The sequence below is a fragment of the Pseudopodoces humilis genome, chromosome 11 (assembly GCF_049639895.1).
Source record: "Pseudopodoces humilis isolate 2021_Gansu_Grassland_sample_001 chromosome 11, ASM4963989v1, whole genome shotgun sequence".
Taxonomy (NCBI): domain Eukaryota; kingdom Metazoa; phylum Chordata; class Aves; order Passeriformes; family Paridae; genus Pseudopodoces; species Pseudopodoces humilis.
In genome coordinates, this window is record NC_142210.1 from 14,550,917 (window position 1) to 14,578,264 (window position 27,348).

The 27,348-nt window shown below is 45.5% G+C and overlaps 1 protein-coding gene across 4 annotated transcripts in view; it reads right to left on the bottom strand.

The window, feature by feature from the left end:
* TP63 (tumor protein p63) overlaps positions 1-27,348 on the bottom strand; it is an 86,131-nt gene that overhangs the window by 10,393 nt on the left and 48,390 nt on the right. For 3 of the 4 annotated variants that reach the window (XM_088060999.1, XM_088061000.1, XM_088061002.1), the window contains 6 exons: positions 11,577-11,763; positions 9,797-9,912; positions 9,331-9,440; positions 8,946-9,082; positions 7,851-7,933; positions 6,767-6,903 (listed from right to left, as the gene is read on the bottom strand). In XM_088060999.1, the coding sequence (XP_087917125.1) occupies positions 6,767-6,903; positions 7,851-7,933; positions 8,946-9,082; positions 9,331-9,440; positions 9,797-9,912; positions 11,577-11,763 (770 nt within the window). The remainder of the gene's footprint in view (positions 1-6,766; positions 6,904-7,850; positions 7,934-8,945; positions 9,083-9,330; positions 9,441-9,796; positions 9,913-11,576; positions 11,764-27,348) is intronic. The other variant, XM_088061001.1, reaches the window with a different exon arrangement.

Consider the following 27,348-nt stretch of genomic DNA (forward strand, 5'->3'; position numbering starts at 1 on the left):
TAGGATCCAAATAATTTACATTCTTGTTTAGTGGAAGTCTGAGATGTTGTACTGCCCACTACAGTGCAAGGCATTTCCTAAAGGCCACACCAAATGATGAACTGGAATCTTCCACTGCAGGCTGTGGATGCCTTCTACCTTCTGGTTTGCTGCCTCCTCAAACTTGCTGGTGGACAGGCCCAGGAGCAGTGCTCTAGGTACAGATCAGTATTTCCCTGTTACAGTACTTCCATATTGCCATCCAGAAGCTGACAGTGCAAAAATCCAGGAATAAACCTTCACTGGAAGAACAGAAGACAGTGCCAAACATAATCCTATGTCTGGGCTGCATTTACAGTTCAGGATCCTACCTCTCACAGGGAAAGGAATCACACTGCCTTTTTTTTTCCCAAATAAAAAGATACAGAACAGTGATCTGTTTTGAAATCTCAAAGAACTTCCTAGAATTTCCAGGCAAGGTAACAAGGAACTTGATTTTCATTAGCTTTACACAAGGAACGATGGCAGAGCTGCAACTCTGTATGAAATACACACTGCTGGTGCTTAATTACTTGTTATTTACTTAACCCCAGTTTTGGGGGCTCTTTGCCATCAGCCCTCCTCCACACTGCTATGGTAGAGCAAGACACTGTAGATACCCAGAGATGGGCTATGGCTCCCAAAGGAGATGTCAGTACGAGTCATCACCTGCTTGGATCCCCGCTCTGCTGCCTGGAAGCAGATGATGTGATGTTCAGAGATAAGCATCTTCTCCGACTGCACCAGGCTTTTTTCCCTCGGTGGGTGGCCAGGAGACCTGCTCTGTGCTTGGGAGGCACCTTCTCTTCACATTGCTTAGCCTCAAGTTTGTCAGAGCTGTGTATGCATCTGCCCCAGATAAAGCCAGCAGATTGCACTGCAGGGCACACAGGTCCCCAGCAGGATTTATAACAGCCTCCTGAGGTTGTCAGGAACTGCTGATCACTGGCACTTGCAACCAGCCTCTGCTCCCCAGCCGCTGTTCCTGGTGTACCTGCAGTAACTTCCTCACATTTCTATGTCTTGCTGCTGTGAACATTGGAGGGGTTCCTCAGAAGCAATGCCTGAGAGTGTGGATTGAAGAACCCTTCTCTCTCAGCATCAGGGCCTGCTCTTCATGTAAAGATGTTTGAGCACCTCTCAGTGGGCAGAATGTCCACCCTCAAATCCCTCCTTTCTCACCAGAAGTATCCACATCCAGTGCCATGCTGAACGTGGCCAGCTTAACTCCATGGCATGTCATCTGTGACAATGGGCTTGACGCAGACCCTTCCTAGCCAAGCCCCACATGAATGGCTTTCAGAGACAGAGTTTCATAAAAGCAGTGTGAGAATTTACAAATCCTTCCTGAGAAAATGTCTTCTGTGCAGGAATTGCTAAACCCAGCTGTGCTTCATGGACACAATTAGCAAGACCCTCTGGTTGCAGGATTAATGGGCAAGGAGGACATGGCCTGAGGCCACTTGGCTAAGTGAACTGCAACATGTGATGGCACTGCTTTCCTTTGAACTACGAGGCTTGGAGAGAAGGGGCTAACCATAGCAGGGTTCATGAAAATGCTAAGGCAGCATCTAATAGCTTCTGAACATCTGTAAAGAAAGGGGAAAATTCCAGCCCCTTTTCACAGGTAGGGCACCAGGGAGTTTTGGACACTCTACCCTTTACATCCTGAGCTGCAAAGGGACAGGGACACTGGGCACACATGGATATCGTTACAACTCTACCACACATTCAACTTGTGCAGTTCAGCCCACCACTTGGATCGAGCCCACAGGGTCAGGAGGAACTCCCTAAGTTCAGTAAAGCTGGATCAATGTCAGCAGTGCTGGGGCAAAGTCAAAGTCACATGGTTGTCCTTACAGTTTTGATCAGACCCTCTATGGTTGGAAAAAAGTGGAAACAACATGCCAAAGTTGAGGGCATTTTTACAGAAAAAAAAAATTGATTTCTTAGCAGTGCCAGTTCATATAATTATTATCTCTCCCTGTCCAGCAGTATAAAATACATCAGCTACTTACACTATTAGTGCAGGACCAGCACTGAAACAGGCCAACTTGACTATCACAGACCATTTAAACACATATCCTCTGCTTCCGCCCCCCCAAGTCCACGGACACATTTTTTAACTTAAACAAGACAAAAGGCATTTTAAAATTGAGACCTGCTCAGAGAAACCCTACTGAGTTTCACAAATACAGAGGAGGAAAGAGTATCAACACATAACAAAAACAGGGAAAAAAAAGTTACACCAAGAGAGACGACATCATGGTTCCCGACCTCGCAATGCTATGTGCTACAGCTAAGAGGTCTGTAGAAGTGTCTGTTGTTTTTGTAAAGTTTGAGTCCCTTCAAAAGTTTACTCTCACTATTCACTCTGCTGCTATCAGGCTGTGTATTTGCCCCACTGTTCCTAGTCCTGCCAGCTGGGCAAAGTGACCCTGCCAGCTCGGTTTAGGGATATACTGATGGGTTTGGGGGGCTGGAATGTTTTAGGATGGCATCGGTCTGTTTGGGAGGGTCTCTCCTTGAGTCCATGAGTTCACTCCTGAAGCAGGCCGAAAGGAGACTGTAAAGAAGGAACCAGAGAAAAGAGAAAGATGAATGTACAGGACCCTTTGCCAGCCACCAAGAGAGAAACAGTCACTTTTCACCTTCATGATCACAGGATGGGCTTTCAGAGGGAAAAAGCAGATGTCTTAGCACCTACAGTGAGGGTATGTAACAGGGAGATTTAGGAAGCTGGAAAGCCCCAGGCACAAACAAGTGTTTGGCAAGGAAGGGAAAACAATCAGTTGACAGGGAAATACGATTCTGTCCCAGTCTCATGAGTACAAATAAGGCCCTGATAATGTTTCCAGTGACAAATACAGGAGGAACAAAAAACATTCAACCAAAGGAGAAAAGGAGTAGCAGCTTCCATTAAGTCCACTTCTAACTACAATCACTTCAAAACCAGAAGCTGGTGCTAGAGAAGGGGAACAGTGCTTATTGGCCATACTGATGACAGCTCAACTTCCTCCCTTTGAAAAGCTGAGAGGTCCCTGGGGCCACCAGCTGATGCAGAGGGCACCGTATCCTCAAAGTCCACAAAGCACTTCTACTTGGTTCCTTTAATCTTGGCCATTCTGTAGTGAGAACACTATCCAGGTGCCTGGAGTTCACATGCAAGCACAGCACTACAAAACCAAACCAAATCATGCAAAAATCCACTATTAGCTTTCACACCAGAAGTGAGATTAATGAGGTGAAGGTACAAAGAATACCTTCCCCATCAGCCCCCTTCCCACAACAGCAAGCACCGGGGATCCTTGCAGCTCACAGCTCAGCTGGAGCACTCCAGGCATTGGATAGCTCAGTTCTGTCACAGCTCACTAATGAGGTGAATTCCTTCTCATCTGGATGAGTTGTGCTGCTCACTAGACTGAAAGGCAGCCAGTGGGCTCATAGCTACAGCCCTGCTGATAGGGAAGAAATGTTTGCTGGGGTACAAGATCCCACTTGGATCCCAAGAGCCCTCTCCTTGGTAGCTATTGGAAGGCCTTGTGGAAACTCTTCAGTCACAGGAGTTGGGCTTGGTGTTCCTTATGAACTTTATGGGTCCCTTCCAACTTAAAATATTCTCTGATTCTCTGCTGCAGGAAACTGAAATACAGATAGCTCTGAAAAAAGTGCTCAGCAGACTGAAACCCACCACATGAAGAAGTGTTCTCTAGTGAAATCCTTAAAGACTGTGCAGGTAGCTTCCTGGGAATATTGAATATGGTAAACGTATTTCACAGCAGGGTTATCAGGAAACATTCCCTCCCCAAAGCATGAGCCACCTCTGATACCTCTTGCAGCAGTAATCATCTGGCAAATCTATGTTTCACACAAATGGCAGCACACTACAAACTCTTCTAAACAAATGTGTGTGCTGTAGTTCAAGTATGGGTCCCCAGGATCTGACAGTGAGAAAGGAAGAATAGAAACTGAAACAAAAGCCAACAACTTCCCACCTATGATCATGAAGGTATTTGGCATACGAGTAAATCGGAGAAAACCATGCACAAAGGAGCAAGCAGAGAGAGGAGATGAGACAGAGAAATATTGTGGTCTGGCAAAATGTGGAGCATTGCAGTATTTTGGTCACCTAGTGGGACACCAGAATTTTAATTGTCACCAGATTTGTCTTTTCTATTCCAGAACAGTCAGACAGCTGCATCTGCTGGCCTGTCAAATGCAATGCTGGTCTGTATGTACACAAGAGCCATAATACAGTTCTTTTCCAAAATGACAGATTTTTAGAACTACCTTTCACCATGATCATCTCAACCTTGCTTTTCCTATTCTTTAAAAAAGCTTTCCATGTTGTAGGAGTGACAGGGAAAACTCTTTCCACACACCTAGACAGCTTTTCTATGTTAATCACTGCCCTGAAAAATAAACTGAAAAAGCCAGCAGTTCCTCCACCAAGGTGCGACGCTGGGGCACGTGTGGATGCTCTTCCATTTTGAGAAGGAAGAGCCAAAGACAACTTTCAAACATTCCATTCTCACAGAGCCCTGCTGGGACCTTCCAACACATTCCACCTTGGTCACAGCATACACACTTTCCCAGCTCCCACTTTTCATATGTGTGTTGAACTAAAGGTGAACCAGGACCAAAATTTTAAAGTACGTCCCTGCATACAAAGTGAAAGGCCAGAATTGACTCAGAAAGGAGTCCCTGTACTCCTGAGTTTGGCCAGTCTGACAAGGAAGCAGTTGCAAGACATCTCCCAGCAACCTGCTCTTAATCCAAACCATTCCCTACAAAGCACTGCTTTCCCCATTCTCACATTGAGACCTGAAGCTCCTTTTTTGGGGTGCAACTACATCTTGGAGTCTTTTCAGCCTAAACATCCCTTTGCACGGAACACATTCCTTCTGACAGTAAGTCATACCATGGATTATTGAGGAAAAAGCACCAAAACCCAAAGTCCACCCAAGAAATTGTTGCCTGCATACGCATTTCAGCACAGAGCACCCTGCTTGATAGCAGGCTGTTGGCAGAGACAACTGCAGCAGCTCTGGACAAACACTGAAGGTTATTTTTCTCCACACTCCTGACACCCTTAAAAGCTCTTAATCTTTCTCCCCTGCATCTGAGCACACTCAGCAATTGAGAAAAATGAGAATATAACTGGACAAGTGCCAGGAGACATGCCAAAAGAAGTCTCACTAAATTAAATGGCTGCACTCCTACATGCTGGTCTTAAAGGTGACACAAATACCAACCTCATGTGCCAGGAACCCATCCTACTGATACAGAAAGAATGAAAAAAAGTCATTATGGCAAAGCCAGCTGTCAGCACCAATGGAAAGCTGTCATCTGCTGCTGTCCATTTCTGCGTACAAAACCATTTCTCAGCTGAAATGGCTGTGGTTCAGGTGAAGCTTTGAAGACAAGCAGCAGAGCACACAAAGGCCACAATGCCTAGAAGCTAGTAAATACAAGCTATAGTATACACAAACAGCGCAGATGACTGATAAAAGTAAATAATAATAATGAGATTTTTAAATGTCCCAAAAAAGAGTCCAGAGCCCCTGGATGCTCCAGACGTTTTGGCAGAAGGCTTTTTTCACACCTCCACAAGACTCCAGTGGACACTAAAAACACACAGGTCGAAATGCGAACACATACAGAGATCTGGCAGAAAGCTGTGGTATTGCAGAAGTCCTGAGACAAGGCCAAGGCACTGAAATAAATCCCCACAGGCTCAAGTGGGACTTATGTGGTGCCTTGGCCCTGAGCTAACCTCTGCAGTGGACTGAGTTATACCCACAGCCTCCTGACGCGAGAGCTTCCCAGCAGGAACGCGCGAGATCCGAAGCACTACCGCTGGCAGCCACCTACAGCCCAGGGGCTATTTTCTGTCACCCGAGACAGCAGGTGAAGCCATGCCCATGAATGACACTGCTTATGGCCCGTCTGGGAAGTGATTCTCCGCACAAGCCTCTGAGTGCACAGCTTTGGGAACCCAAACACCTATTTGGCCTTTCTTTTCCCCATCCTAATCATGCTTACAGCACCCAGAACAATCCCAGCGCAGGCCTGTCAGCTGAGTTCATAAAGGATGGAAAATTTCTCATGAGCAATGAGAAGAATCATCAGGCAAACTGGAGTTTTTGACAGTACTTTAAAAGTGTGTACAGAATCTTTCTTTGACGTGCCCTCTAGCTGCAAAGGAGATTTTTTGTGTTTCAGCTTTGCTCTCGGCTCTGTCTGTTTTATAGCCTGAAGTGCTGTTGTACCACTAAGACACCAAGCCTCCAATGCACAAGAGATGCACTGAAGGAGGTCCAAGCATTCAGCTGAGCTCATGCTCACAGTCCCAGCTCTACATACTCTTAGCAAGATGGTCAGATGGAAAAGGAGTGCACCCAATCTATGCGTCCCAGCTGGGACAGGCACATGCAGCAGGCTTCTGACCACAGGCTGTCAATGGCTCTGCCTCGCTGTGCTGTGCCTCTGGCTAGAAGTCAGAAATGAGGCACTGAGCCCATCCTCATTCACCATCTAAAGCCTAAAGTTGAAATATGTGGGATGAAAGACTAGAGAGGGACCCTACAAGCAGTCAGGACATGCGCTTGGGGAAGGAGGACTTCTTTGTCCCACTGCTCAGCCCTCAACTAAGCACCGTGTCCCTGTGAACAACTGTGCAGAAGCCTTCTGTGTCTCTCTCCTCTCTCCCCCACAGCACTGACACTGCAAGCACACTGGTACTCACTGCTTCTGGAGCAAGTGCTGGTGTTGCTGCTGCTGCTGCTGTCGGTAGGTCTCAATCGTGTGCTGGGGAAGGTACTGCATCAGCTCCAGGGACTCTTTGATCTTCAGCAGCATTTCATATGTCTCCCGCCCCCTCACCTGGATCACAGGAAAAGGAAAGGGGGTTGGAGGGGAAAGAAAAGCTTTAAAGGACTGCATTTATAGACCTTATTGATAGTCACCTTAGAAAAGTTTTAGATAATGTCAAGTAAACAACCAGAGCAGGATGCAAATACGCTGTTTATACAGTATGCTCACGCAATAAAACTGCTAAGCCTTGTTCTAGAGGTGCAACAAATAATGTTAAAGAATGATAATCTCACACTGCAGGCTGATGAACATCCTGGGGTTGTCATATGACTCTGTGTGAATCTACGCCACCCAAAAGCAACATTCTGATCCAACCTATTTAGACAGAAAATGTCTTTACTTGCCTCAGATGTAAGCAGATCTGGTGCTGAATCTTGCATGCCCTCCGAAAAGACAGCACTTGAATTTGGGAGCTGGGTTTGGCTCTCCCTTCTCCTCCAAGCACACCATGATTTGTGATTTATCCAACTAAACATGGCTCATGGCAAGGGGCTAAATGGCCAGTTAGAGATAGTTCTTGCCCTGAGTCTGCACTCAGTACAGCATATTTCACTTCTGCCACTGCATTACAACTGCAATACACATAAAAGCCACTGAAGCATCCACCTATCAGTATGACATCACCCAGTTTTCTAGAGAAATGTCACGTGCCACAGACCCAGAAATGACAGAGGAGGAAACCTAGTTAGATCTCAAAGACAGTGTTTGCACCAGGACAGACAGATTCCTTGGGATATTCCATATGTCTTGCATAAGCCATTCTTAGCACCTAGTGAAATTTTTAATATTTTTTTTAATTTAGAATATATATTTAACATTAGTAGCACATGGGTTTAAAGAAATTAAAAATTATTCCTTCACAACCCAACCCCATCCTCAGTTCTCTCTGAAGTCTAGGTGAGCCTTGAGTCACTACTGAAGATACTGAACATAGGGTAAATAAAAAGAGAACTCACTGGCAAGTACAAGAGCTCATCATCTGGGGAACGTCTTTTTTTGATAGATGTCATCTGTATGCCATGAGTTCCTTGTCGAAAAGCTGGAAGAGAAACCCCAAAGGCATCCCATTAAAAAAAAGAAAGAGGGGGCAGAGGGAGGGAAGGAGCATACAAAGAAGAGAAAGGCAAAAAGAGAGATACAAAAGAGATATGAAGTGTATGACCAGCTCAGATCTGTAGTGCTCTGAAGGGATCTCTGCCTGAGCCACTCCAGAACTGTCCTTGCAGCTCCTGGCTCCTTAGGTCAGACAGGACTGCAGATGCTGGCTGGCCATGTCACTTGGGCAAACACATCGGCCAAGGAGTGCTGGATATATGACAAAACCCTGGCAAGCCACAAATAGAATAAGCACTGGTTCTTTACAGCGAAGTTCCAGAAAGTTTTGGTATTACAGGGCTCACAAGCTGTTGGTGAATCAGTGATCCATAAAGGCAAGACCACTGGCAGGGAGCAGAACTCAGTGAGAAAACACAGCCCCACTCCAGTCTGCCTCCTGTCCTAACCTGTGCCCTACTGTTCAGCCTGCTGCCTTCACTGAGTACAGGGGAAACCAAAAGTGGATTTCCACATCCTCCATGTCCAATGAGGACTTGGCTCAGAGCACTGAGAGGCTGCTTGGCAGGGTGTCTCCAATGCACAGCAGGGTTTGTGTGCAGCCTCAGTCTGCATCCCTGTGGCTGGAAGACACCTGCCACAGCACAGAACGCTGGCTAGATGAAGCAAAGAATAACAGCAAGACCCCAAACAAGCAGCAAAGGTTCAAAAGGTTAGAGTTCCAGACATACAACTGGAAGGTGGCAAATAAACACCCCTTCCACCCACCACTGGCAGGACTAATCTAACACCAGCAATGCTGCAAGGGAGCCCCCAAATCCGCATTGTCAAACACTTTGTGAACAGCAGCTCCATTTTTAGGCTGATTCACCCTGGGAGAACAGACATCTAATGCCCTCCTGCCTCCAAGCCCATGCACAGCACCACTCCGTCCCCTGTGGCACAAGCACCCAGACACAGCCCCATCTGCAATCTGCCCAGCTCTGCCAGCTACTTACGGCGCTTCGTACCATCACCATTCTTTGTGCTGTCAGACACTTGCTGCTTGCGGATGCTGTCCTCGTCTGCCTTGCGGTCTCTGCCTGGGCAAGCACAAATACGGGCTTCGAAACATCGGCGGCCCAAAACTTGCCCGCTGGGAAGAGAGGTGAGGAGAAACATCAGCTGGCAGCATGGATATGGCCAGCAGTTCCCCTCAACTTCACACCTCACTGTGCACCTTCCATTTCCCAGTCTGGATTTCCCAGGTGCTGGGCAACTCCCACCTACACAGACCTAAAAAATACCCTACAGCCCCTTGAATTAAGCTGCTCCTAAGGATATGGAATGCTGCCCTAAGTGGAAGAGGAGCCAGAAGGGTTATACTCATGATGCACAACTTACTCTCTGGTTTCCAGGGTCACAATGATAAGGATCGGGCGGCGGTTCATCCCTCCAACGCAGCTGCTGTTGCACATGAAGTTGTACAAGACAGTAGTGAATTCGGTTCCGACCTGGATGAGACAAAGGCGATGAGCACAAGAGATGGTGGATAGAAAGCTCCACTTTTTCCAAGCTCTCTTGTATTTCCCAAGCTGGGCTGCAACTGGACCAGCATGAAATAGGCCCCCACTACAAAGCTTCCTTAAAAGAAATTAAGAACCCCTGCTCTATGGAGTATCGATCTAGAGGGATAAGCATCTATCTAGAGGAATAAGGAGGGTGTTTCACAGCTCATTTCTGACAGAAAGGAAGAAGGGACTCACTGTGATGAGATAGGGACAGCCCAAGACCCAAATTCCTTTGCCCAGGGTTACAATCCCCACCCCTTTTGTGCCAGGATGCCACCAGCTCAGGCTCACAAACATACCTGGGGTGGCTCATAGGGGACCAGCACACTCTGCCTCCCGGTGATGGGGTCTTCTACATACTGGGCATGGCTGTTCCCTTCCACTCTGATCAGGTGGCTGGGAGGTGCAATCTGCCCTGCAAGGGCAAAGAGAAAAAACAAGAAGTAAGGTCATGCACAGGGTGGCAAGATCTGCCATCAAGGGAGATGCACGTGGCCCCAGAGGTGCATCAGAGCACACATGGGTAGCCCTTGAAGCGCCCCTACCCATGAACTCTGCTGCCAGACACCAAAGGCAACACAGGCTTTCTCAAGCTCACTCTGGACACCTGTGGCTAAACTTGAACAAGGGCTTCCCAAGATCCCAGACTAAGTGAGCCCAAATGTAAACTGAATGGCAGCTCACAGCAGTTCTTCCAGCAGATAACTTCTGCTGGATTTTCACACCAGCTGAAAGCCTTTATTTTCCTCCCTCTAATGCATATACAAAGCAAATTCTTTCAAGTCTCAATTCCCACTCTTTTTCCAATCAATTGCTAGCCCTCTTCTGATCCCTTCCATCAGTCTTGATTCTTAAAAAAAAGTTTCAAGGAGCAAGAGAAATATGCATTTAATTAATGGAGAGCTTGAAAAATCAGATTGCTTACAGCAGCAGCAGAAGGGAACGTGATCTTCTTGGTTCCTAGGCCACTTTCCAATAATTAAAAGCTTCCTTCCTACAGATTTTCTTCAGTGTTTCTACAACATACAACTAAATTCTGATGAGAGAAGTCTGCTATGGGTTCATCTCAAGAATTTGTTTTGTGTATAAACTTAATTTCCTACTCAAAACACAGCCTATTTCTAGAGAAGCAGTAATTTCAGAGTAAGAATTTATAGGGGATTTTTCCTTTCTTAAAACTCCATCATTGAATGGTGTCAAGCCTCAATAAATCCAGTCCCATCAGAAAAGCACTTTTTAATATAAAAAAGTGTTTTGAAGAACTGTCTCAGTCTACTCTGATTTTATACTCCCAAGTCCTTGCGTATCTCTGGGGTTTGTCTAGCTGGCTGCACTGTAACCAGCAATGAGATTCAGGCTCCTAAGACATCCTGCTAACTGACACCAACAGGGTTTTTTTACAGTAGGAGATAAATAATGTACACAGAATAAAACAGATGCTCTGAACTTAGGTGAACTTGTGTGGCCAAGGCGAAATGGAACCCAGCCCCTGAGCTTGCAGAAAACCAAAGGACGTTTTAAAAACAGCTGCTACTTCACTAACATAAGGAGAAGCAAGTAAAAGATTAAAACATTAATACTGTTACATGTAGAAGAACATTGCCTACAGCTGATGCTGGCACTTAGCATTACCCTGCCAGAGATAAACAGCCCCTCTGTCTTTGAGGCGCGGATCAAGGACTGGAGATGATATTGCATCCTGTTACTAGATCCCTGTCCCAGCGACATGGAAGCTCATTCCTGAGCACAAGAACAGCTGCTTCTCATTGCAGGAGCAAAAGCAGAGCAGAGAAAGGCTGCCAGAGGGGCAGTGCCTGCCACGGGCACAGACATCCATCCAACCTGGGCAGGCGCAAGGTTTATTTCAGTGCTTTCCTCAAGGACGAGCTTGCACAGGGACAGCTAAAGCATTGCATGATCCTTCCTGCCAGGCATGGGAAATAAAAAGCTGCACAAGGTGTCACAGGGAGGTCTGTTTCCAGAAGGTTTGCTCTGAAGCTGCTGTCACATCCCTCAGTGGCCAGTCATCAGCCAAACAGCTCTGGAGAGGGACTGCCAACACAGCACTGCCCTCCTTACCCTCGTTGAACTCCCGGCTCAGCTCGTGGTTCGGGCAGCGTTTGACCACTTCGGTGACATGTTCGGCTTTCTTGTAGACTGGCATAGCCCTGATGACAGCTCCCTGAGGTGGTGGGGTCATCACTTTGATCTGGATGGGACATGTCTTGGCAATCTGGCAGTACAGCTTTTTCAGTTCGGTGGAATACTGAATGGGGAACAGACCAAAAGAGAGTCAGAAGTTCAGCTAGGGATAAAGGCACACCAGAAACATGGAGACTGCTTTGCACATGTAACCAAAAGCACCAACCACTGCCTGGGCACTGCATTTGTTTGCACAACAGCCACGCTTCCAGAAAAGTGACAAAACCCCATGACCTTTACTTGCTGTAAAACAGCAGAGCATAAATCTACATCCTAGCTTTCCCAAAGGCAAAAATCTTCAGATAAAGAGCACTTCATTTACTCAAACAAATAAAGCCTTTATTTCTCTTGGGGACACACTCCCTCTTGCAAAGGACATCCATTACCCACCTAACAAAACAGATGCTATTCTTCTCACAACATCCTGTAATCCTGGAAGTACTCAAAACCACAGACAAAAGTGTTTCATCCTGTTTTCTAAGAAGGCCTCCTACTCTTACAGAGGGATTAAATAAAAACATGAACCTTGGAACTGAACAGTACTTGAAAACAAGGCCCTAATCAATTTGAAAATTATACCAAATCTGACACTTCAGTCATTTTTTAAAACCATCTTCTACATCTACTGAACATCTCTGTAGTAATCCCCTCACTTCTGAACTCAAAGCATTACATCCAAAAATGAGGTAAAAAAACCCAACAAAACAACAGTTGTTTACCGAAGGCCAGAAGAGTTGAACAGACCAAATACCAGCCCATGGTGACCAGAACCTAGAGCACAACCCAGAAGCTGGCTCCAAAAGGGAGGCTATGACCATGCAATGAGCACTTGGAACAGAACAAGATGCTCTTATTCACCGTGCTAATTTGGACAAATTAGATTTCTCTTAAGATGTTCCCCACTAAAATAGTAAACTAATCCAGCATTTTCATGGGGCATGTTCACATCTGGAAACCTTTACTCAGCAAAATATCAAGGCTGAAGTTGGTGGTTTCTTTTCAAAACCCCTCACTAAAATAAAGGCATCTGCTAGCAGGGAGGATGGCAAGGAAAGTCCCAAGTGGTTCAATACTGAACAACCTAAACCCATTTTCCTGGATATCTCACATAAAGGAGACTCTCCAGTCTCCCTGCTGTACAGGGCTGCTTCAAAATACATCAGGTTTTTCAGAATCCTACTCCAGGGTTATTCAGTTTTCTCCTGGTATTCAGACATTCATGAGTGCAGAGCTCTCCCTGTAACTCTATCAACATAACCCACAGGAATTACTGGCATTTCCCCATCTCCGTGTCCTCTGTTCTTGCAGACAAAGAAAAGTGAAAGCCCCAAGGTGGTTGTTTCCTCACAAGAAAAGGTCTCTAGCAGCTGTGGGCCAGTAGAGCCCCGTTCCCAGCTGTTCAAACACAGCAGTGACAGGTTCATACTGGTCAAGAGCACGCTGTGGCCATGGACCCCACTGGCACGTGCATGGGTGGGTGGCAGATGACGCAGCAGCAAAAGGATTAGCTAGTGATAGTCAGGGATTATTTGCATTTCAGAGTGTACACACTGCTAACATAGGAAAAACCAAATTTGCAGGAGACACTGGGTAGGAGAAAGGGATTAAACATAAGCCAAGCCAGTCCCTTCCCTCCTCACTCAACACCAGCCTGCCATGTGGCAGAGAAGATGCTACAGGTATTTAAGATACGAAAAAAGATTTCTTTAAAATGCAAAGGCCAAATTGTGCAATGTATTTTATGTGCCTGCAGGCTAGAGATTAAACCCACAAAGGATTTACCCAGCCTGCGGAAACAGGGAACATGCCAAACAATTACAAAAAAAAGTTGCGAAACAGATCTAGATGGTGATTTATATCGTACATCTTTTAAACGTGAAACTCCTCATTGTTTTTTAATTAAAAAGCAATTCCTTACTGAAGGTAAGAGTGAGCTTACTATGTTGTCTTTTCATCTCAAGAGGTAGAAAAAGTATCACATACATTTAAAAAGGAAGAGAATCTGTAAAGCATTGTTTCCTTCAACGCGTCAGTTTGCTCAGAGCACTATGAAGGTTTCAAGGACAAAAAGCCTCAAAAATCTCAAAAAGCCAGCTAATCACCTGGATGCCTTAACATCACTGAAGCATAAAGAAATCGGGCACCCAAAGGTGATGGGCTGAAATGCAAGCATAAATATTGAAGAGCAGTGGTGCACAGAGGGCATGGCACACGCCAGGAGGCAACGTCTCCAGTGCCTGCAGGCATCCAGAGAATTGAACAAATGGAAGGAGATGCACACCCTCAGTCACTGATCAGGACTCGTGGTGCTGACTGTAATCTTATATATATCATCTTAAAAGAGAGAAAGCTGGGCTTACGAGGGGGAGAACAAAAATCACCGCTTTTGGAAGGACTGAGATGTACCCAAAACCAGCACAAACACTGAGGCCTGTGATCAAACAGCACAGCTCCTCTACGAGCGGGGAAAGGGAGGGATCTGCCCTTCATCCACCCTTTGGCACCCCAACTGTTGGGCCCCTTTGGCTATGACCAGCAAGGAAGGCACTGGACCCACACCCTAAATTCACAGAAAACAAAGAGCTAATGATTATAGTATAAATGGTTATGATGAACAAACCATCCAACAAAGAAACACAGGGCAGACTCAAGAATTGCAGCTTATGGCAAACAACTTGAACTTGGCATGTCAGGAAAGGAGGGTAACCAGGAGCCCACCTCTACCTCGGAGCACAGACAGGACATGGGAAGATTAGGCAGCAGTGCCCAGCAGAGTCAAGAGAGGCAACGGGGGCTGAGCTGCCTTTTTTGTCACCTGATTGCAAGAGGAGTTCAAGCCTCACAGGCACTGCACAGGGCTTAGGGACATGGCGCAGAGCCATGATTTCACATCCACCCCAGGCACAGCCGCCTGTGAGCGTGTAATCACTGAAGGGACAGTCATTTAACACCGGTGTAAATCTGTCCACGGGGTACCTGCTGTCAGACTGAGAGGGGCTCGAGTTTCTCAGCCCAACCAACTTTGCTACAACCAGGAGTAACCTGATGCACAGCCATTTACTGGCATAAATAGATGCCAGCAACTAGGTCATGGCGACTTCGTCCTGGATCAGTGATAATCACTATATCCACAGAGCAAGACAGGATATTGTATATAGATTTCAAAGCAAAGGCGCTTCAGAAAGAAAACTCAAGGCAGGAGCTGTTTGTACCCTCAGTGCCTGTAAGAAAGGATCACCTTCTTGGCACAGGTGCTGCTCCTCAGTGGTCCCAAACCATCCCACCCTGCAGGAGATGACAGTCCCCCGCTCACCATTTTGCTGTGAACTGACACTCATTGTATGAGAGATGAGATTGTGAGCAATTCCCAGAAATCCAAAGCATGACTTAATCAACACACTTGAGCAGGAAAATGAAATTAATTGGGAATACATATATAAAAAATGAGTTTGACCAAACAAACAAGTCTATCAGTTAACAAGATGACAACAACCATTATCTGGCAGTAGGAACAAAGGTTGTGCCAACAGCCTACGGAGTGCAACACCACTTCCATCTGAGTACAGACCTGAAAGCCATTTAAAACAAAAGACTTGAGCCTGGAAATGCATTATCTGCTCAAGAGGAAGAGGAAGAAGCTTTAACTCAGACTTTTCTTTGGAGTTTGACTGCTGCCTGCCATGAATTTAGCTTTTTGCTTAATAATATGTTTTAAAAGGAAAGACAGAAACATTCCAATGCCTGCAACTCTGCTCTCCTACAGTATGCAGACATACTGTATTATCCACTCTTGGCACTCTGGCTGGTAATTCACTATCACAATACACACACCAGCTACCATCAGGCAACACCTGTCTGATTTCTCAGTAAGCCCCTTCTACTGAAGGTGTGTCAACAAAGGGTTGAAAGGCAAAATCTAAACACTTCCTGACTCTCAAATGGAAATTTTTTGCTAGAAAGGAGTATAGTCTCCTAAAAGTGCTCAATGCAATACAAGCCACAATGGCTTTTTACCAAGTATTTAATTCCTCTGCAAAACCCTGATGCAGTGAAATCCCCCAAGGACTACTTTTGAAATCTACCTCTAATATCTGTTTTACTATCTGATCCAGCAGAGGGATTATGGCTCCTAAATCTTTAAAAGGAGTGGGGTTCAGTCAGCTCTACAAATGCTGATGGGATGTCAGCCTGAAGGTGATCCCAGAGGTTGGCTTAAGGCATTACAGTTCCCTGAGCCTCTCCTGCTCAGATCAACAGGTCTTTCAAATATTTTGCAAGCTTCTTTCAAGTAGTCATGTTTTAGTTCAACTCAGTTAACTACATTCATTTGAAAACTCGGTGTTTTCAAAGCTGTCAATCAGCTGTGCTCTCTCCCCTACCAAACTAACTCCCTATGAAGGGGAGAAAAAAGAACAGGTTAGAAGAGTTGGAACGCAATAGCTACCTGCACCAAAGTATTCACAGGTGAAAATAAGGAGAGTCACAAAGAAATAGAAAATAATTTGAATAGGTTTTAATTATTTAGGAGAACAAAATGCAGTGAGATGAAAGGAAGCTACCAACTAAGAATAAAAAGTGAAATTTACACAAGCACCTTTAATATTTTTGCTATGCTACACCATGATTTAACTTTTCATTTACAAAAAACTGCTGGGAGCACGTGGGGGCACAGCAGAAACACAAATGTGTAAATGTGCACACACACTCTTAGGAACCAGCTTGCACCCAGAGGACACTCAGTGAAAAGGAGCTGTACCAGGAGCGCCACGCACATGAACATCTTCCAGATTTAACCTTCAGCTCAGCATAACCTTAACCCCCTGGCTTGTGAGCTGACTTGCTGCAGCTTCAGTTTGAAGTCATGTGTCTCACCAGGCTCCAGGGAAAAGTGGACAGCTTGCTGCTTAGCGGGCATAGCTGGCATTCAAACCATGGGCACAAAAGGTCCAGCGACACAGATCCACCAGGTGTGGTAACAACCCTCGGCCTCACAGCCCGGGGCACCAGGGACACAGACACATCTGTGAGCATTCCCATCTGCAAGGGAAGCCATCGTGCGATGCCCGGGGGCACGGCAGTGGGAGGGGATGCCGATGCAGCCCCACGAGTGCTTTGCAGGCATTTACCAAGTTTCTCCACCCCGGGGCAAAGGAAAAACCATGTCACACTTTCTTCCCTCTTGAGGAAGGGCAGTGAATCACCCAAGGGCGTCCGTCTTTGCAAAGACTTAAAACTTCATTTCCCCTGGGGCTCTTCTGCCCCCTCCCCGTCCCCACCGCCTAGCCAGGCGCTCACGAACGGTGCTGACGAGTTATTAAAATCCTTCCTCCGAGCGCTTTTCCCCGGGAGCCGCAGCCAAAGGCCGCCTGTTGCCACCTGTCAGTCGCGGGGATTAATTACCTGCGCCGGGCGGGGAGCGGCACATTCCTGCCGGCCTCGCCCGCCGGGATGTTGACATCAGGCAGGTGGGCCCCGCGTCCCCCCGGCCGAGGGGGAACGCGACCCACGGGCCGCGGGAGCGGCGCAGGGCACGGGGGAGCGGCGGGGCTGCCCCGGGGCGGGCGGCACTCCCAGCGCCCGCAGCTGCTGCGCCTCGCAAACCCCAGCGGAAAAAATAAATATATGGCTGCGTGTGTGTGTATGTGTGTGTGTGTGTGTGTTGACCTGCTTAGGTAAACGGGGAAGGGGAGGGGTGGCAGGGAGGAGAGCGGAGAAACGTAGCCTGCGGACAGGGATTCAGGGCCGCTGCCCGGCACGGCGGGGCTGAGCCCCCGAGCTCCGGCGCTGTGCCACCGCAGGGCAGCCAGGGCCGGAGCGGCAGCCCTGCCCCTCGGGCAGAGGCACCTGGGAGCTCCGCGATCCGCCTCCCGCAGGAGCTCCGGCGGGACCCTCCGAACAGCACTCCCCGCCCGTCCCCACCGCCTGCAACACACCCCGACTCGGAGCGAGGGATGGAACGGGGACATCACACGTGGCCATGGTATAGAAAACTTCCTGAAATTCCCAAAAATACAGAATTGAGAGCATCTGCTAGATTCTCACATCTTTAGGATAAAGACATAATTCCTTCATATGACAGTATTTAGAATCTCATTTGAGGCTCCCCAGGGGTTTTAATTCAAAACTACCTCCCATCAGGATGTATCGTCTCTACCTAACACTGCAGGAAAGCCACAATAATAACAGAAATAACACCGATAATTTCCCATACTGCTTTTGCACTAGGAAACTATTTTAACTGAAAAATTTACCTATGTGGGCTTTTACATTTTGGTTTCATATCTACAGATTTACTTCATCAACAAATAATGATCTCTTGAGATTCAGCTTGAAAACCATTTTAAAAACAAACAACAACGACAAAAAATGATCAACTGAAAAGTATCCTGTATCAAGAGGGAAAAAAACTCAAATGGAAAACTTTGGAGGCAAGCTTTACACATTTTTTGATACGAAGTGATAGGTGTAAAGAAAGTCTTTACTCTTTGGTTTTCTGAGTTAAGTTCTCTTCCTTTGCTAGACTATTATTTAAATATTTTTGAAATTAAGTTGTTTTAAAACCAAAATCATAACACTGCTGCAGTCAAATGGCCTTAGCTTGTGCAGTCCGTTAACACACTGCTTGTGTATTGTGTTCAGTTTCTCTGTCAGTTTCTAAACCAAAACTTCAGCAGTAGCAAGCAAGTTTCAGATGCTAACAATGTCTAGTAATTTACATTTCTGATAGATTGCTTTGCAGCAGAAATTTTGTGAGGTCGAAGTATGAAATGAGAGAAAATCTGCTGAAAGGAAAGCTAATCTGCTGATCTGCTGCTGAACAACATCTTCCTCAATATCTACATCTGCCAGTGATTTCTCCACTATGAATGCACAATAAATAAGCCATCTATTTGCCTACCACATAAAATATACCATTAAGAAATATACAATATAGGAGGTTCACTCTCATTCTACCCAAACTCATCTGCAGGCTATGATGTATTAAATTCCAGCGGAATAGTGAGGGGTGATCAATGTCAGTCTAAATAATTACTTAAAATTGGATTTGGAAAACATCCACTTTGATTATTAAGCATTCATTAGTATGCCAAAAAAAATCAACAACAAAATTTTTAACAATTACACTGACCGCCAAAGCAGCTTTGTGAATAACCCCATTGCATTTCCTCCCTCCTTCCACAGCCCTGAAACTCTCGAAGTCACATGGCTACTTCACATCATCCTAGCAAGGGGGTAACCCACTGATAACAAAGCACTACGCTGGAGCTACAAATATTTGTGTGTCTATAAAATACACACACGTGCTTGCAGGTAATGCAAGTGAGTGGACAGTACACATATGACCACACGTTTTCCTACATGAAACTAAGTTGATTCTATGACCTCAAGCATCAGAATAGCTGAACACTGCAACAGTGACATAACCAGCAACAGTCCTTCCAGACAATTCTACTCATGACACCAGAATGTATACTCCAGTGCTGCAGGCAAAAACCTCCAGGACTCGATTTAGCAAAAACATCTCCAGCATACACTTAAATTTTGGCAGCACTGTTAAGCACCACCCTCTCGAGTCAGTGTGCCTCTGTGTAAGAGAATTTGTGAACTCAAACCTGAATTTAAGATCCGATTCTATATGTACTTTAATGGAATTCCAATTTCTGTTATAAAGGACTCCAGAAATTAGCTGAAAAGAACGTATTCAAGCTCCCAACAGCAAACCCACCCCACCACATACTGCTTCTGACTCACATGCTTTGGCCTCTGATACTGAGCACCAGAACCTGTTCTGCTCATGGACTACTTTAAGTGAAGTCCAGGTTGGCCATTTCAAACCTTTTCCTATGTCATCTGTCCCAGGCTCAGACAAAGAGGAAAGCTGCTGTGTGTTTCCTATTAGCCTCACTTGTTCAAGTTTGCATGTTGCAGCATGCTCCATCCTACCAGCCAAACTCCAAAAACTCTTCTCACCTAGAGGAAACATCATTTAGAGTAACTGGACACCAATCTTTAGTGCATGTCCCCGTCTCTTCTGTCCCCTGCTGAAAGTCAAAGGGTGATAAACTCAACCATGAGGGAAAAGGCACAGCAATACATAAAGGTTGCTCAAATAAGACGAAGTAAACAGCAAAGCAAAAATCTCAAAGCTCTCCAAAATTAGTCTGATCCCACCAATTGTAACCTGGTTTCAAAAACATGAGTCAGCAGTAGAAGTCCCAGACAAGCAGGTCAGATCTTGCAGCCCCATAGAGAATAGACAGAGGCTTTGGGTCCTCTGCAATTTGTGATACAGCCAAAGGCTCAGGTTACTCCACACCAGCTAAAGATCAGGGGAAGAAGCAGGGTACAAGGAAATGCCTAATGCAAGACATTAGGACTAAACTCCTTTTAGTCCCTTCATCTACAAATAAGGGGATTTCATTAATAACTCAGAGGAAAGTGAATGAGTCACTCATACAGTATCTGTTACACCAGAGGGAAGCCAAGCTGGACGAGAGAACACATTAAAAAAACAACCCAACAATGTAACAAAGTGGGTCTGGCAATATAGTCTTTTTAATCAGCAACATCCTAAGCCTGCACATTAGTGGCAGAGTCAGTCCCAGAACTACCAGGCACTCTGCCACAGACTGCACCAGCCATTCAACACCCTGGAAAGCAGGACACTTTACTAGATGGTGACAGATTTCCACCCAAATTCTGGCTCATGCCAAAGGACTGGCCTACTTGTAAAATACCACAGGCTCAGCACGTTGCAAGGATAAGAGTATTTACGTCAAATACTGGCCCATCTTCCTAGCTGGGGCATGAATAGGCTCACAGGAGATGCAAACCAGTCTTTGCACATTCATTCTGATACAGGACAGAAAGTTCAAGCAATTCAAAGCTAAAACCAGGTTTAATGTCTTGTGACCTCTCATACTAAATACTCAGATACATTTTCTATCCTGTTCGTTCTTTCTTGACTTAGGTTTCAGATTCAATGGACTCTATAAAAAGGGCAAATAATCCTTGAAGAAATTCACACACAAATAATTTTTATTTTTTTCCATGCCTTCCTACAGTGCTACTGCTGTTGTGCTGTGACCAAGTACAGGACTGCTCCCTGTTTCTGGAGTGGGGAACTGGCCAATGCACCCCATGGAGCAGGGCTGGTAGCTAACTGGGGGACCAAGGGGCTCAGCTGAGAACTGGAATAAATCAAGGAGCCACCAACCAAGTCTGTAAATGAGTGCTCTTCTGGATGTGCACTCTCAACAAAGACCACATGGCTCAGATGGACAAAGGTGATCCCCTTTCTCCTACTCACTTTGCTTCCCCTCCTGTTTATTCCACCTGAGGGAAGGTATGGATACCTCTCCATCCTTCTAACAGACTATTAATCACACCTATGGGAGGCAATGGAAGGGAAGACAAAGTATTAAATCTGACAGGCTCTCAAAGTGGCAGTGCCAATGAAATGCATCATTAAGGTGAGTAATTTTCCTGTTTACTTCATAGGCTCTGAGCCCCCCCGCTCCTTCCTCCCTGCCTAGATGTGGGCAGGACCCATCAAGGCAAAGCTTTGGAAGCAAGCAGCAGCGTCCCCAATTTCTACATAAATGCTGCAGGCCAAAGAGCAAAGGCAAGTTCCAACTGAGTCCTTGACAGTAATCAAGCGCTGCGGCGCCTCTGGTCTTGTCTTGTGCATACCTTGCAAGTAGCATCATGTCTTCCCAGGGAGATTTCACTGGCACAGCACGCAAGCGCCTTGTTCCTTGGCTTCTATCTCAGAAAAAGAAAGTCCTGAAAACACACACAGACACACGCCCCTGCTTTTCTGCTCCAAAGGACACCATTTCCCTCTAAATCTTCAGCGTACTGTTAGAAGCCCTTTCAGAACAAATTTATGAATTTGCCAGAAATCTCTTTTGTTCCTGTGCAGAAAGGGTAGTGCCAGACCCTTGCCAAAACGGCATTGAGTCTTCTCTGTTAATGTCCAGGAAACTATCCTGAGTCAGATCTTATTACATTTTAAACTAAGTGCAAGTACCAGCAAGTCTCTTCCATGATAACAGCCAGGGCCTGTCCCATTTCCTGATCACATTACGCTCAACTTCCAGAATTACATCTATGCAAATATTGTTCTCCTGCTTGTCGAGCATTTCATTGATAATTAAAGTGAAAAGCCAGCAAAGCTCTTCTGGCCAGGATGGTGAGCGAGGTGACAAACTCACACAGACACCAAGCAGGGACAAGTGTTCTTCTTCTGTATGAAGACCACCAGAAAAGGGCCCTCTCCTTCTCCTAGACAATAGAGAATCCAGACTGACTGCAAACATCCTTCAGTTTTCTGGAATTACTGACCCAACAAAGCCATATTCTAGTTCTGAGTCACAGTGAAAACAAGGATTAGGAAAGACAAAAATTACACTTAACTGAGCAAGTCATAGTTTTACTGAGAACATAAAGATGCAGTAACTTAAATCTAAGCTAGATCAATGAAGCATGACAGCAGCTCCAGAAAACTTAGGATGAATGGTGACTAAGTCAAGCCTTTAAACCTTTTATTCATACAATTAAGCTTTGGGGACCAATGGCGAGAAAGTCAAGCAAAAACAGTCACCAGTTATTACCAGCATTTGCAGGGTTCTAGGATCTTATTTTGCCCAGACCCTTCCTCCTTCTCACCCTTCTCCTTCCATCCTCAATGACCTAGCTAAGCACAGTCCTTGAGTCAACTCATGTGGTTTCTCCTGAGCCTACTTTCAAAGTCAAGACATGATTCAGCAAGGTGTTTAAGCAGATGCCTACCTTTAAGGTTGGGAGCAGCCTTGCTGACTCCAACAGAACCCAAGAGATTTCACTGGGAATACTCACGTGCTAGAGGTTATGCACTCACTCAAGAGCCTTACTGAACTGAGACCTTGATTTTCCTACTTACCGTGGGAAACAATTCATCAAGTTTCATGCTGAGGAACACAGCAGAGCTGCTGCTGCAACCATCAGGACATTCCCTGCTCAAAAACACAGTACCTCACCCTCAGCCAGCCAGTGAGGTCGATGCTGTGGTATCTTCTCTGCTAGGAAGATCAACAAGCCCAAACCAGGCTTAGGGTACTCCTTCATTTTGTCTCATACTCTCAATACTTTGCTGTACAGCTGCAGCAAAGAGAAGAAAGCTGTTCCACAGAGCAGCATTTAGAAAGGGAGGAGGGTTTGCAATGAGCTCAAAATGCTAGCAACAGTCCTTCCTACCCCTCAGAGAAACAAATCTTTGGTTTTGCATCTCCTGCCCCCTCAGAATGTAAAACCACATCCCAGTGGACATGCAAGCCAAAGGGAATTGTGCAGTAAGATGCCACAGAAGAAATGGAAGGCTTGAACAAAGAATAGTCCAGATCTCTGATTTTTAGGCAGCTTTGAAATTTCAGCAAGAAAGCTCAAGTGTATAAAGCAAGCTTGCAAGGACCTGGATCCTGGTAGGACATCACAGGGAGATCTACAAAAGTCTGCTAGGTAAATGCAAAAGGAAGGACTGTCCAAATACTCCATGACATCGTAACAAATCTATAAATTATTTGAAATAGATTACATCAAGTCTCTCAATACCAAGCAATTGATTTATTTCACTTGGTAGCAAAGATAATAATGTCATCTGTATGATCTAACTGCAAACATAACAGGAATTAATGTGGATTTAGATGCAAATCCTTGCAACCACAACCTGAAGATGGCTTTCCAAGGAAAACACCAAACAGCCCTTTGTCCCTGAAAACCTCACTATTCTGCACTGCTTCATTTGCAAACTGCAAGCTCTGAAGACCCCAAGCAACAGATGCTTTGTGAGAAGAGCTTGCCCATTCAAAACAAGACTGCTTTCCCAACCAAAAAGTAGTCTTTGTTACTGGATAACAGTGAGAACAGGAATAGTTCCCTGGGAAACATAATTTTAAAGTCAGATTTCCCAACTAACCACACCCAATTAGTAAGTAATGCCATGTTTTTGAGTTATTATGGAATCCCGGCAGGTTTTTTACTAGTCTTGATTTTCTGATTTTTCTCTACCGTCACAACAACAAAAAAAGGAAACAAAACCCCCTCATGACCTTATGTAGGTGGCAGGTAACAAAAGGCAAGACCCTTCCCCACTAAAAAGGAGTAAAACAAATGGAACAAAACAAGACAGAGTTGCAACATCAGAAGCTATTCACTCACACTGTCTGGCACTCCCATTTTCCTTACAGCTCGTATGTGGCACATCAGAGAAAAGTGCAAAGTCTCCATGGGCAGAACAGGCTGCTGCCCTGTGCGATGCTGTGCAGATGAATTCCTGCCCTAGCAGAAAGCAAGCTTTGTTCTGAGATAGCTACTACAAATCTCATAAGCCTGCACCACTGCTAGTGCTGTCAAGGGTAACACTTAAAAGCATCCCCTTAGCAGCTCTGAATATAATGATATCCAAATGAAAAGGCAGGAGAAGGGCTGGCACAAGCACCAGCAAGCCATTCACAAGAGTAGCCCATCAAAGATGATCAACTGGAGTCAAAGTCGTCAAGGACTTGGAATCTACACAAGTTCAATGTCTCTCTAGAATTTTACCAGCCACTATGTAGAGGAAGACACCATTAAACAATAAACTCTTTCCATCCACCTTCTTCTCAACTGAACAACAGAAAGAAGTTCACAGGGGAGTAAGTATTTAGCTGTCCAGCTGCAGACAGCAAAGCACCAGGATGCAGAAAAGCCCTAAATAGGATCAGAGATACTAAAAACACACGACAAGGATGTAACCATACTACTGCTATGACAGACAGCAGTTCATTACTGTGTAAGGCAGAGTGCAAGGTTCCTTTGCACAAAGCACTGAGGTTAGAAGAAAAAAAACCCAATATTACAAAGTGTGGAGGCAACAGATTGAAGCACTCCAGAGGGAGGCACTTGGGAAGAAGGAAGCTCATGAGGGAGAAGCCCTAGCCATAGCACACCATCTACCTGATCCTGAAGGACATCAAGGAATAGAGGCCCAGCTAGCCTGTAACTGTTGCCATGTATTTCTTATTTAAATGCAATTTGTTTAATCTCAAGTTGGATTCAACCATCAAAGGCTGTCTTCTGTAGCACACTGACAGTTCGCTCTAAATCTCTGCACCTTTAATCCTTTAATTAGCCAAGAAAAATGCAATCTCAACTCTTCCACTAACCTAAGCTAATTTTCTGCATGAAGCTTCCAACTCCTGTAGGTTACAGGTTTTAGCTGCTCGTGTAGCCAAGGGGAAAAATACAAAACAAAACACACACCCCCAGCACCCCATTCCCACAGAGGCTGATGTGTGCTTCTCCAAGGAGCAAGCTCCTTGAAAATTCCTTGCAGAAACAAGAGGGATCCATTTTCCCATTGCAGTAGTGGGCTGGGAGGCATAATTACACCAGCCAATTCAGATGAAGAGCCAACAGAGGCTTCTGGGAACAAGGCAATGTTTGCACAGGACATGGATAAAACTGGAGTGTTAAGCCAATGCTTGGTTAAAAGAGTGCCATTAGTGGCTTCAGTCATCTTTCTCAGTGATTTTGGGATGGGAGCTCCTAAGCAAGGAAACAGGAACCCTGACAGTCAACCACTTTGGAAACTCGTCAAAAGAAAAAAATTTCTCCAGAGACGAACCCTGCTATTTCTCTCAAAAGTGTCACAGCAACCCAGCTCTGAAGGAAGAAATGGAAGACTGCATAAACCACCAGAGCATCAGGACAGACACCCATTTGGGTAGCTTGAAATATACATCAGGCGTTTCATGCAGCCCCAGCAAGAGCAAACTCAAGGAAGGACAAGAGGGCTACCTAAATTCTTCTCGTCTGAAGCCCTAAGCATGCTGGAGCGAAGTATAATCTGCACCTGAACACAATCCTGACCATCTCTCTGGGTCAGGATGAGTCTTGCAGGGCAAGGCAAAAGCAAACAGTGCTCCTGCTCAAGGCAAGGTCATGGTGCAGCTACAGGGACTGGCTGGCCACATGCTGACCCCGTGTGTGACATATGGGAAAAGAACTTCAGGCACAGCAAACCATCTCTGCACAGCCCCTAAACTATGACATTCCAGCTGCAGTGTGCCAGAGCTAATGATGCTGCCCATTGCTGCAGCACTAAACAGACACAGCACATCTCTTTCTAGGCACAGCCTGTGTGTCCACGCAACGCTGCACAGAGCCCAGGGCCATGCCACCCATGTGTGTTTATCTGCCAAGTGTGGACAAGCTGTAGGAGACCTTCCTGGTAGCTGGCCAGGGAACACATATGAACAGCAGCAGCAAGTCATCAGGGATTTGACAAAGGCATGAAGACTTAAGAGTAACAATAACCTCCCTCTGAAGAGCCAATGCACAGTGGAAGAGCCCTGTCAACATCAAAGGCCAAGGACAGGCATTTGTGCATCTTGCAGTTTTTAATGTGTTTCTGTGTTGAGGTCTTGACAAAGATCAGCATATGACCAGGGCTGCCCTGCTTACACAAGTGCTTTTGGTGAAGTCACAGAAGGATTTCGCTTGAGAAAAGGAGAAAAAACCTCAACAGTCTGCTGATTTTAAGCATTAGCAAAATTCTACCCAGGTAGAATTACAATCTCTACCTAGAACAAAGCACTTGGAATGCACGCCCCTTTCCTCTGAAAGGGTTTTAGAGGCACTGTGTTCACAATGTCCATCTTACTCAGCCCAAATCAGTTCTGTCCCTCTCAGCAAGGAATTCAGCCCATCAGACGAGCAAAAAGATCTGAGTAACAGTTGCTACATTCCACTGACAACAAATCCCAGTCACACAGTCTGCACCCTCAACACCCACAATAGCTACACGTGCAAACCAGAAATACAGCTGCATGTACATCACTGGGGCTGTCTTACAAAAAAAACCCCAAAACAATGCAGATCTCAACATGATGATAAGAACCATCAGTTCAATGATAGCAGAACCTCTATTGCCAACCTCACCACTCCAGCCACTCCTGAGTCATATAACTGTTCTCTGCTGCCACAGGCCTTCAGGATGAGACATTTCAAGTGCACAATTAAAGGCAGGCAAATGAACTCTGCAAGCTGCTGTTGCAAGATGTTCATGCTGCATTCAGTTCCTACAGGACAAAGGATGGGAGTAGCTGGCAAGGAGCTTTGGACTGGGAAGCTGCATTCCAGGGTCCAGGCAGCCAGCCTGGTAACTGAATCTGCAGTGTCTTTGATCAAATGTATTACAGAACATCCTTTTACTGACAGTCCTCAGGCTGAGTACAGAAAAGTAGCAAACAGTTAGCAGATTTGCTCCAGGTCACAAAGCAAGCTCATCTCACAGCACCAAGATGAGTAGACTTTTTTCTCTTTTAAGGAAGAAAAAAAAAATAAAAAAAGAAAAAAGAAAAAAAAGAAAAAAAAGAAAAAAAAAAGAAAAAAAAAAGAAAAAAAAGAAAAAAAAAAGAAAAAAAAAGAAAAAAAAAGAAAAAAAAAAAATGGTACCACGCTCTGAAAGCAGCTAATCAGATTATTAAAGTGCTTAAAAGTTTAATGAAGAAATCAAGGCTATTAAGCAAACATTCAGCTTGATGTCTCTTTTCCTTCTTACCCACCCTTCCTCAATGCATTCAAAACCTCTTTTTGCTATGGTATAACGTGTTTGAACAGGTACTGA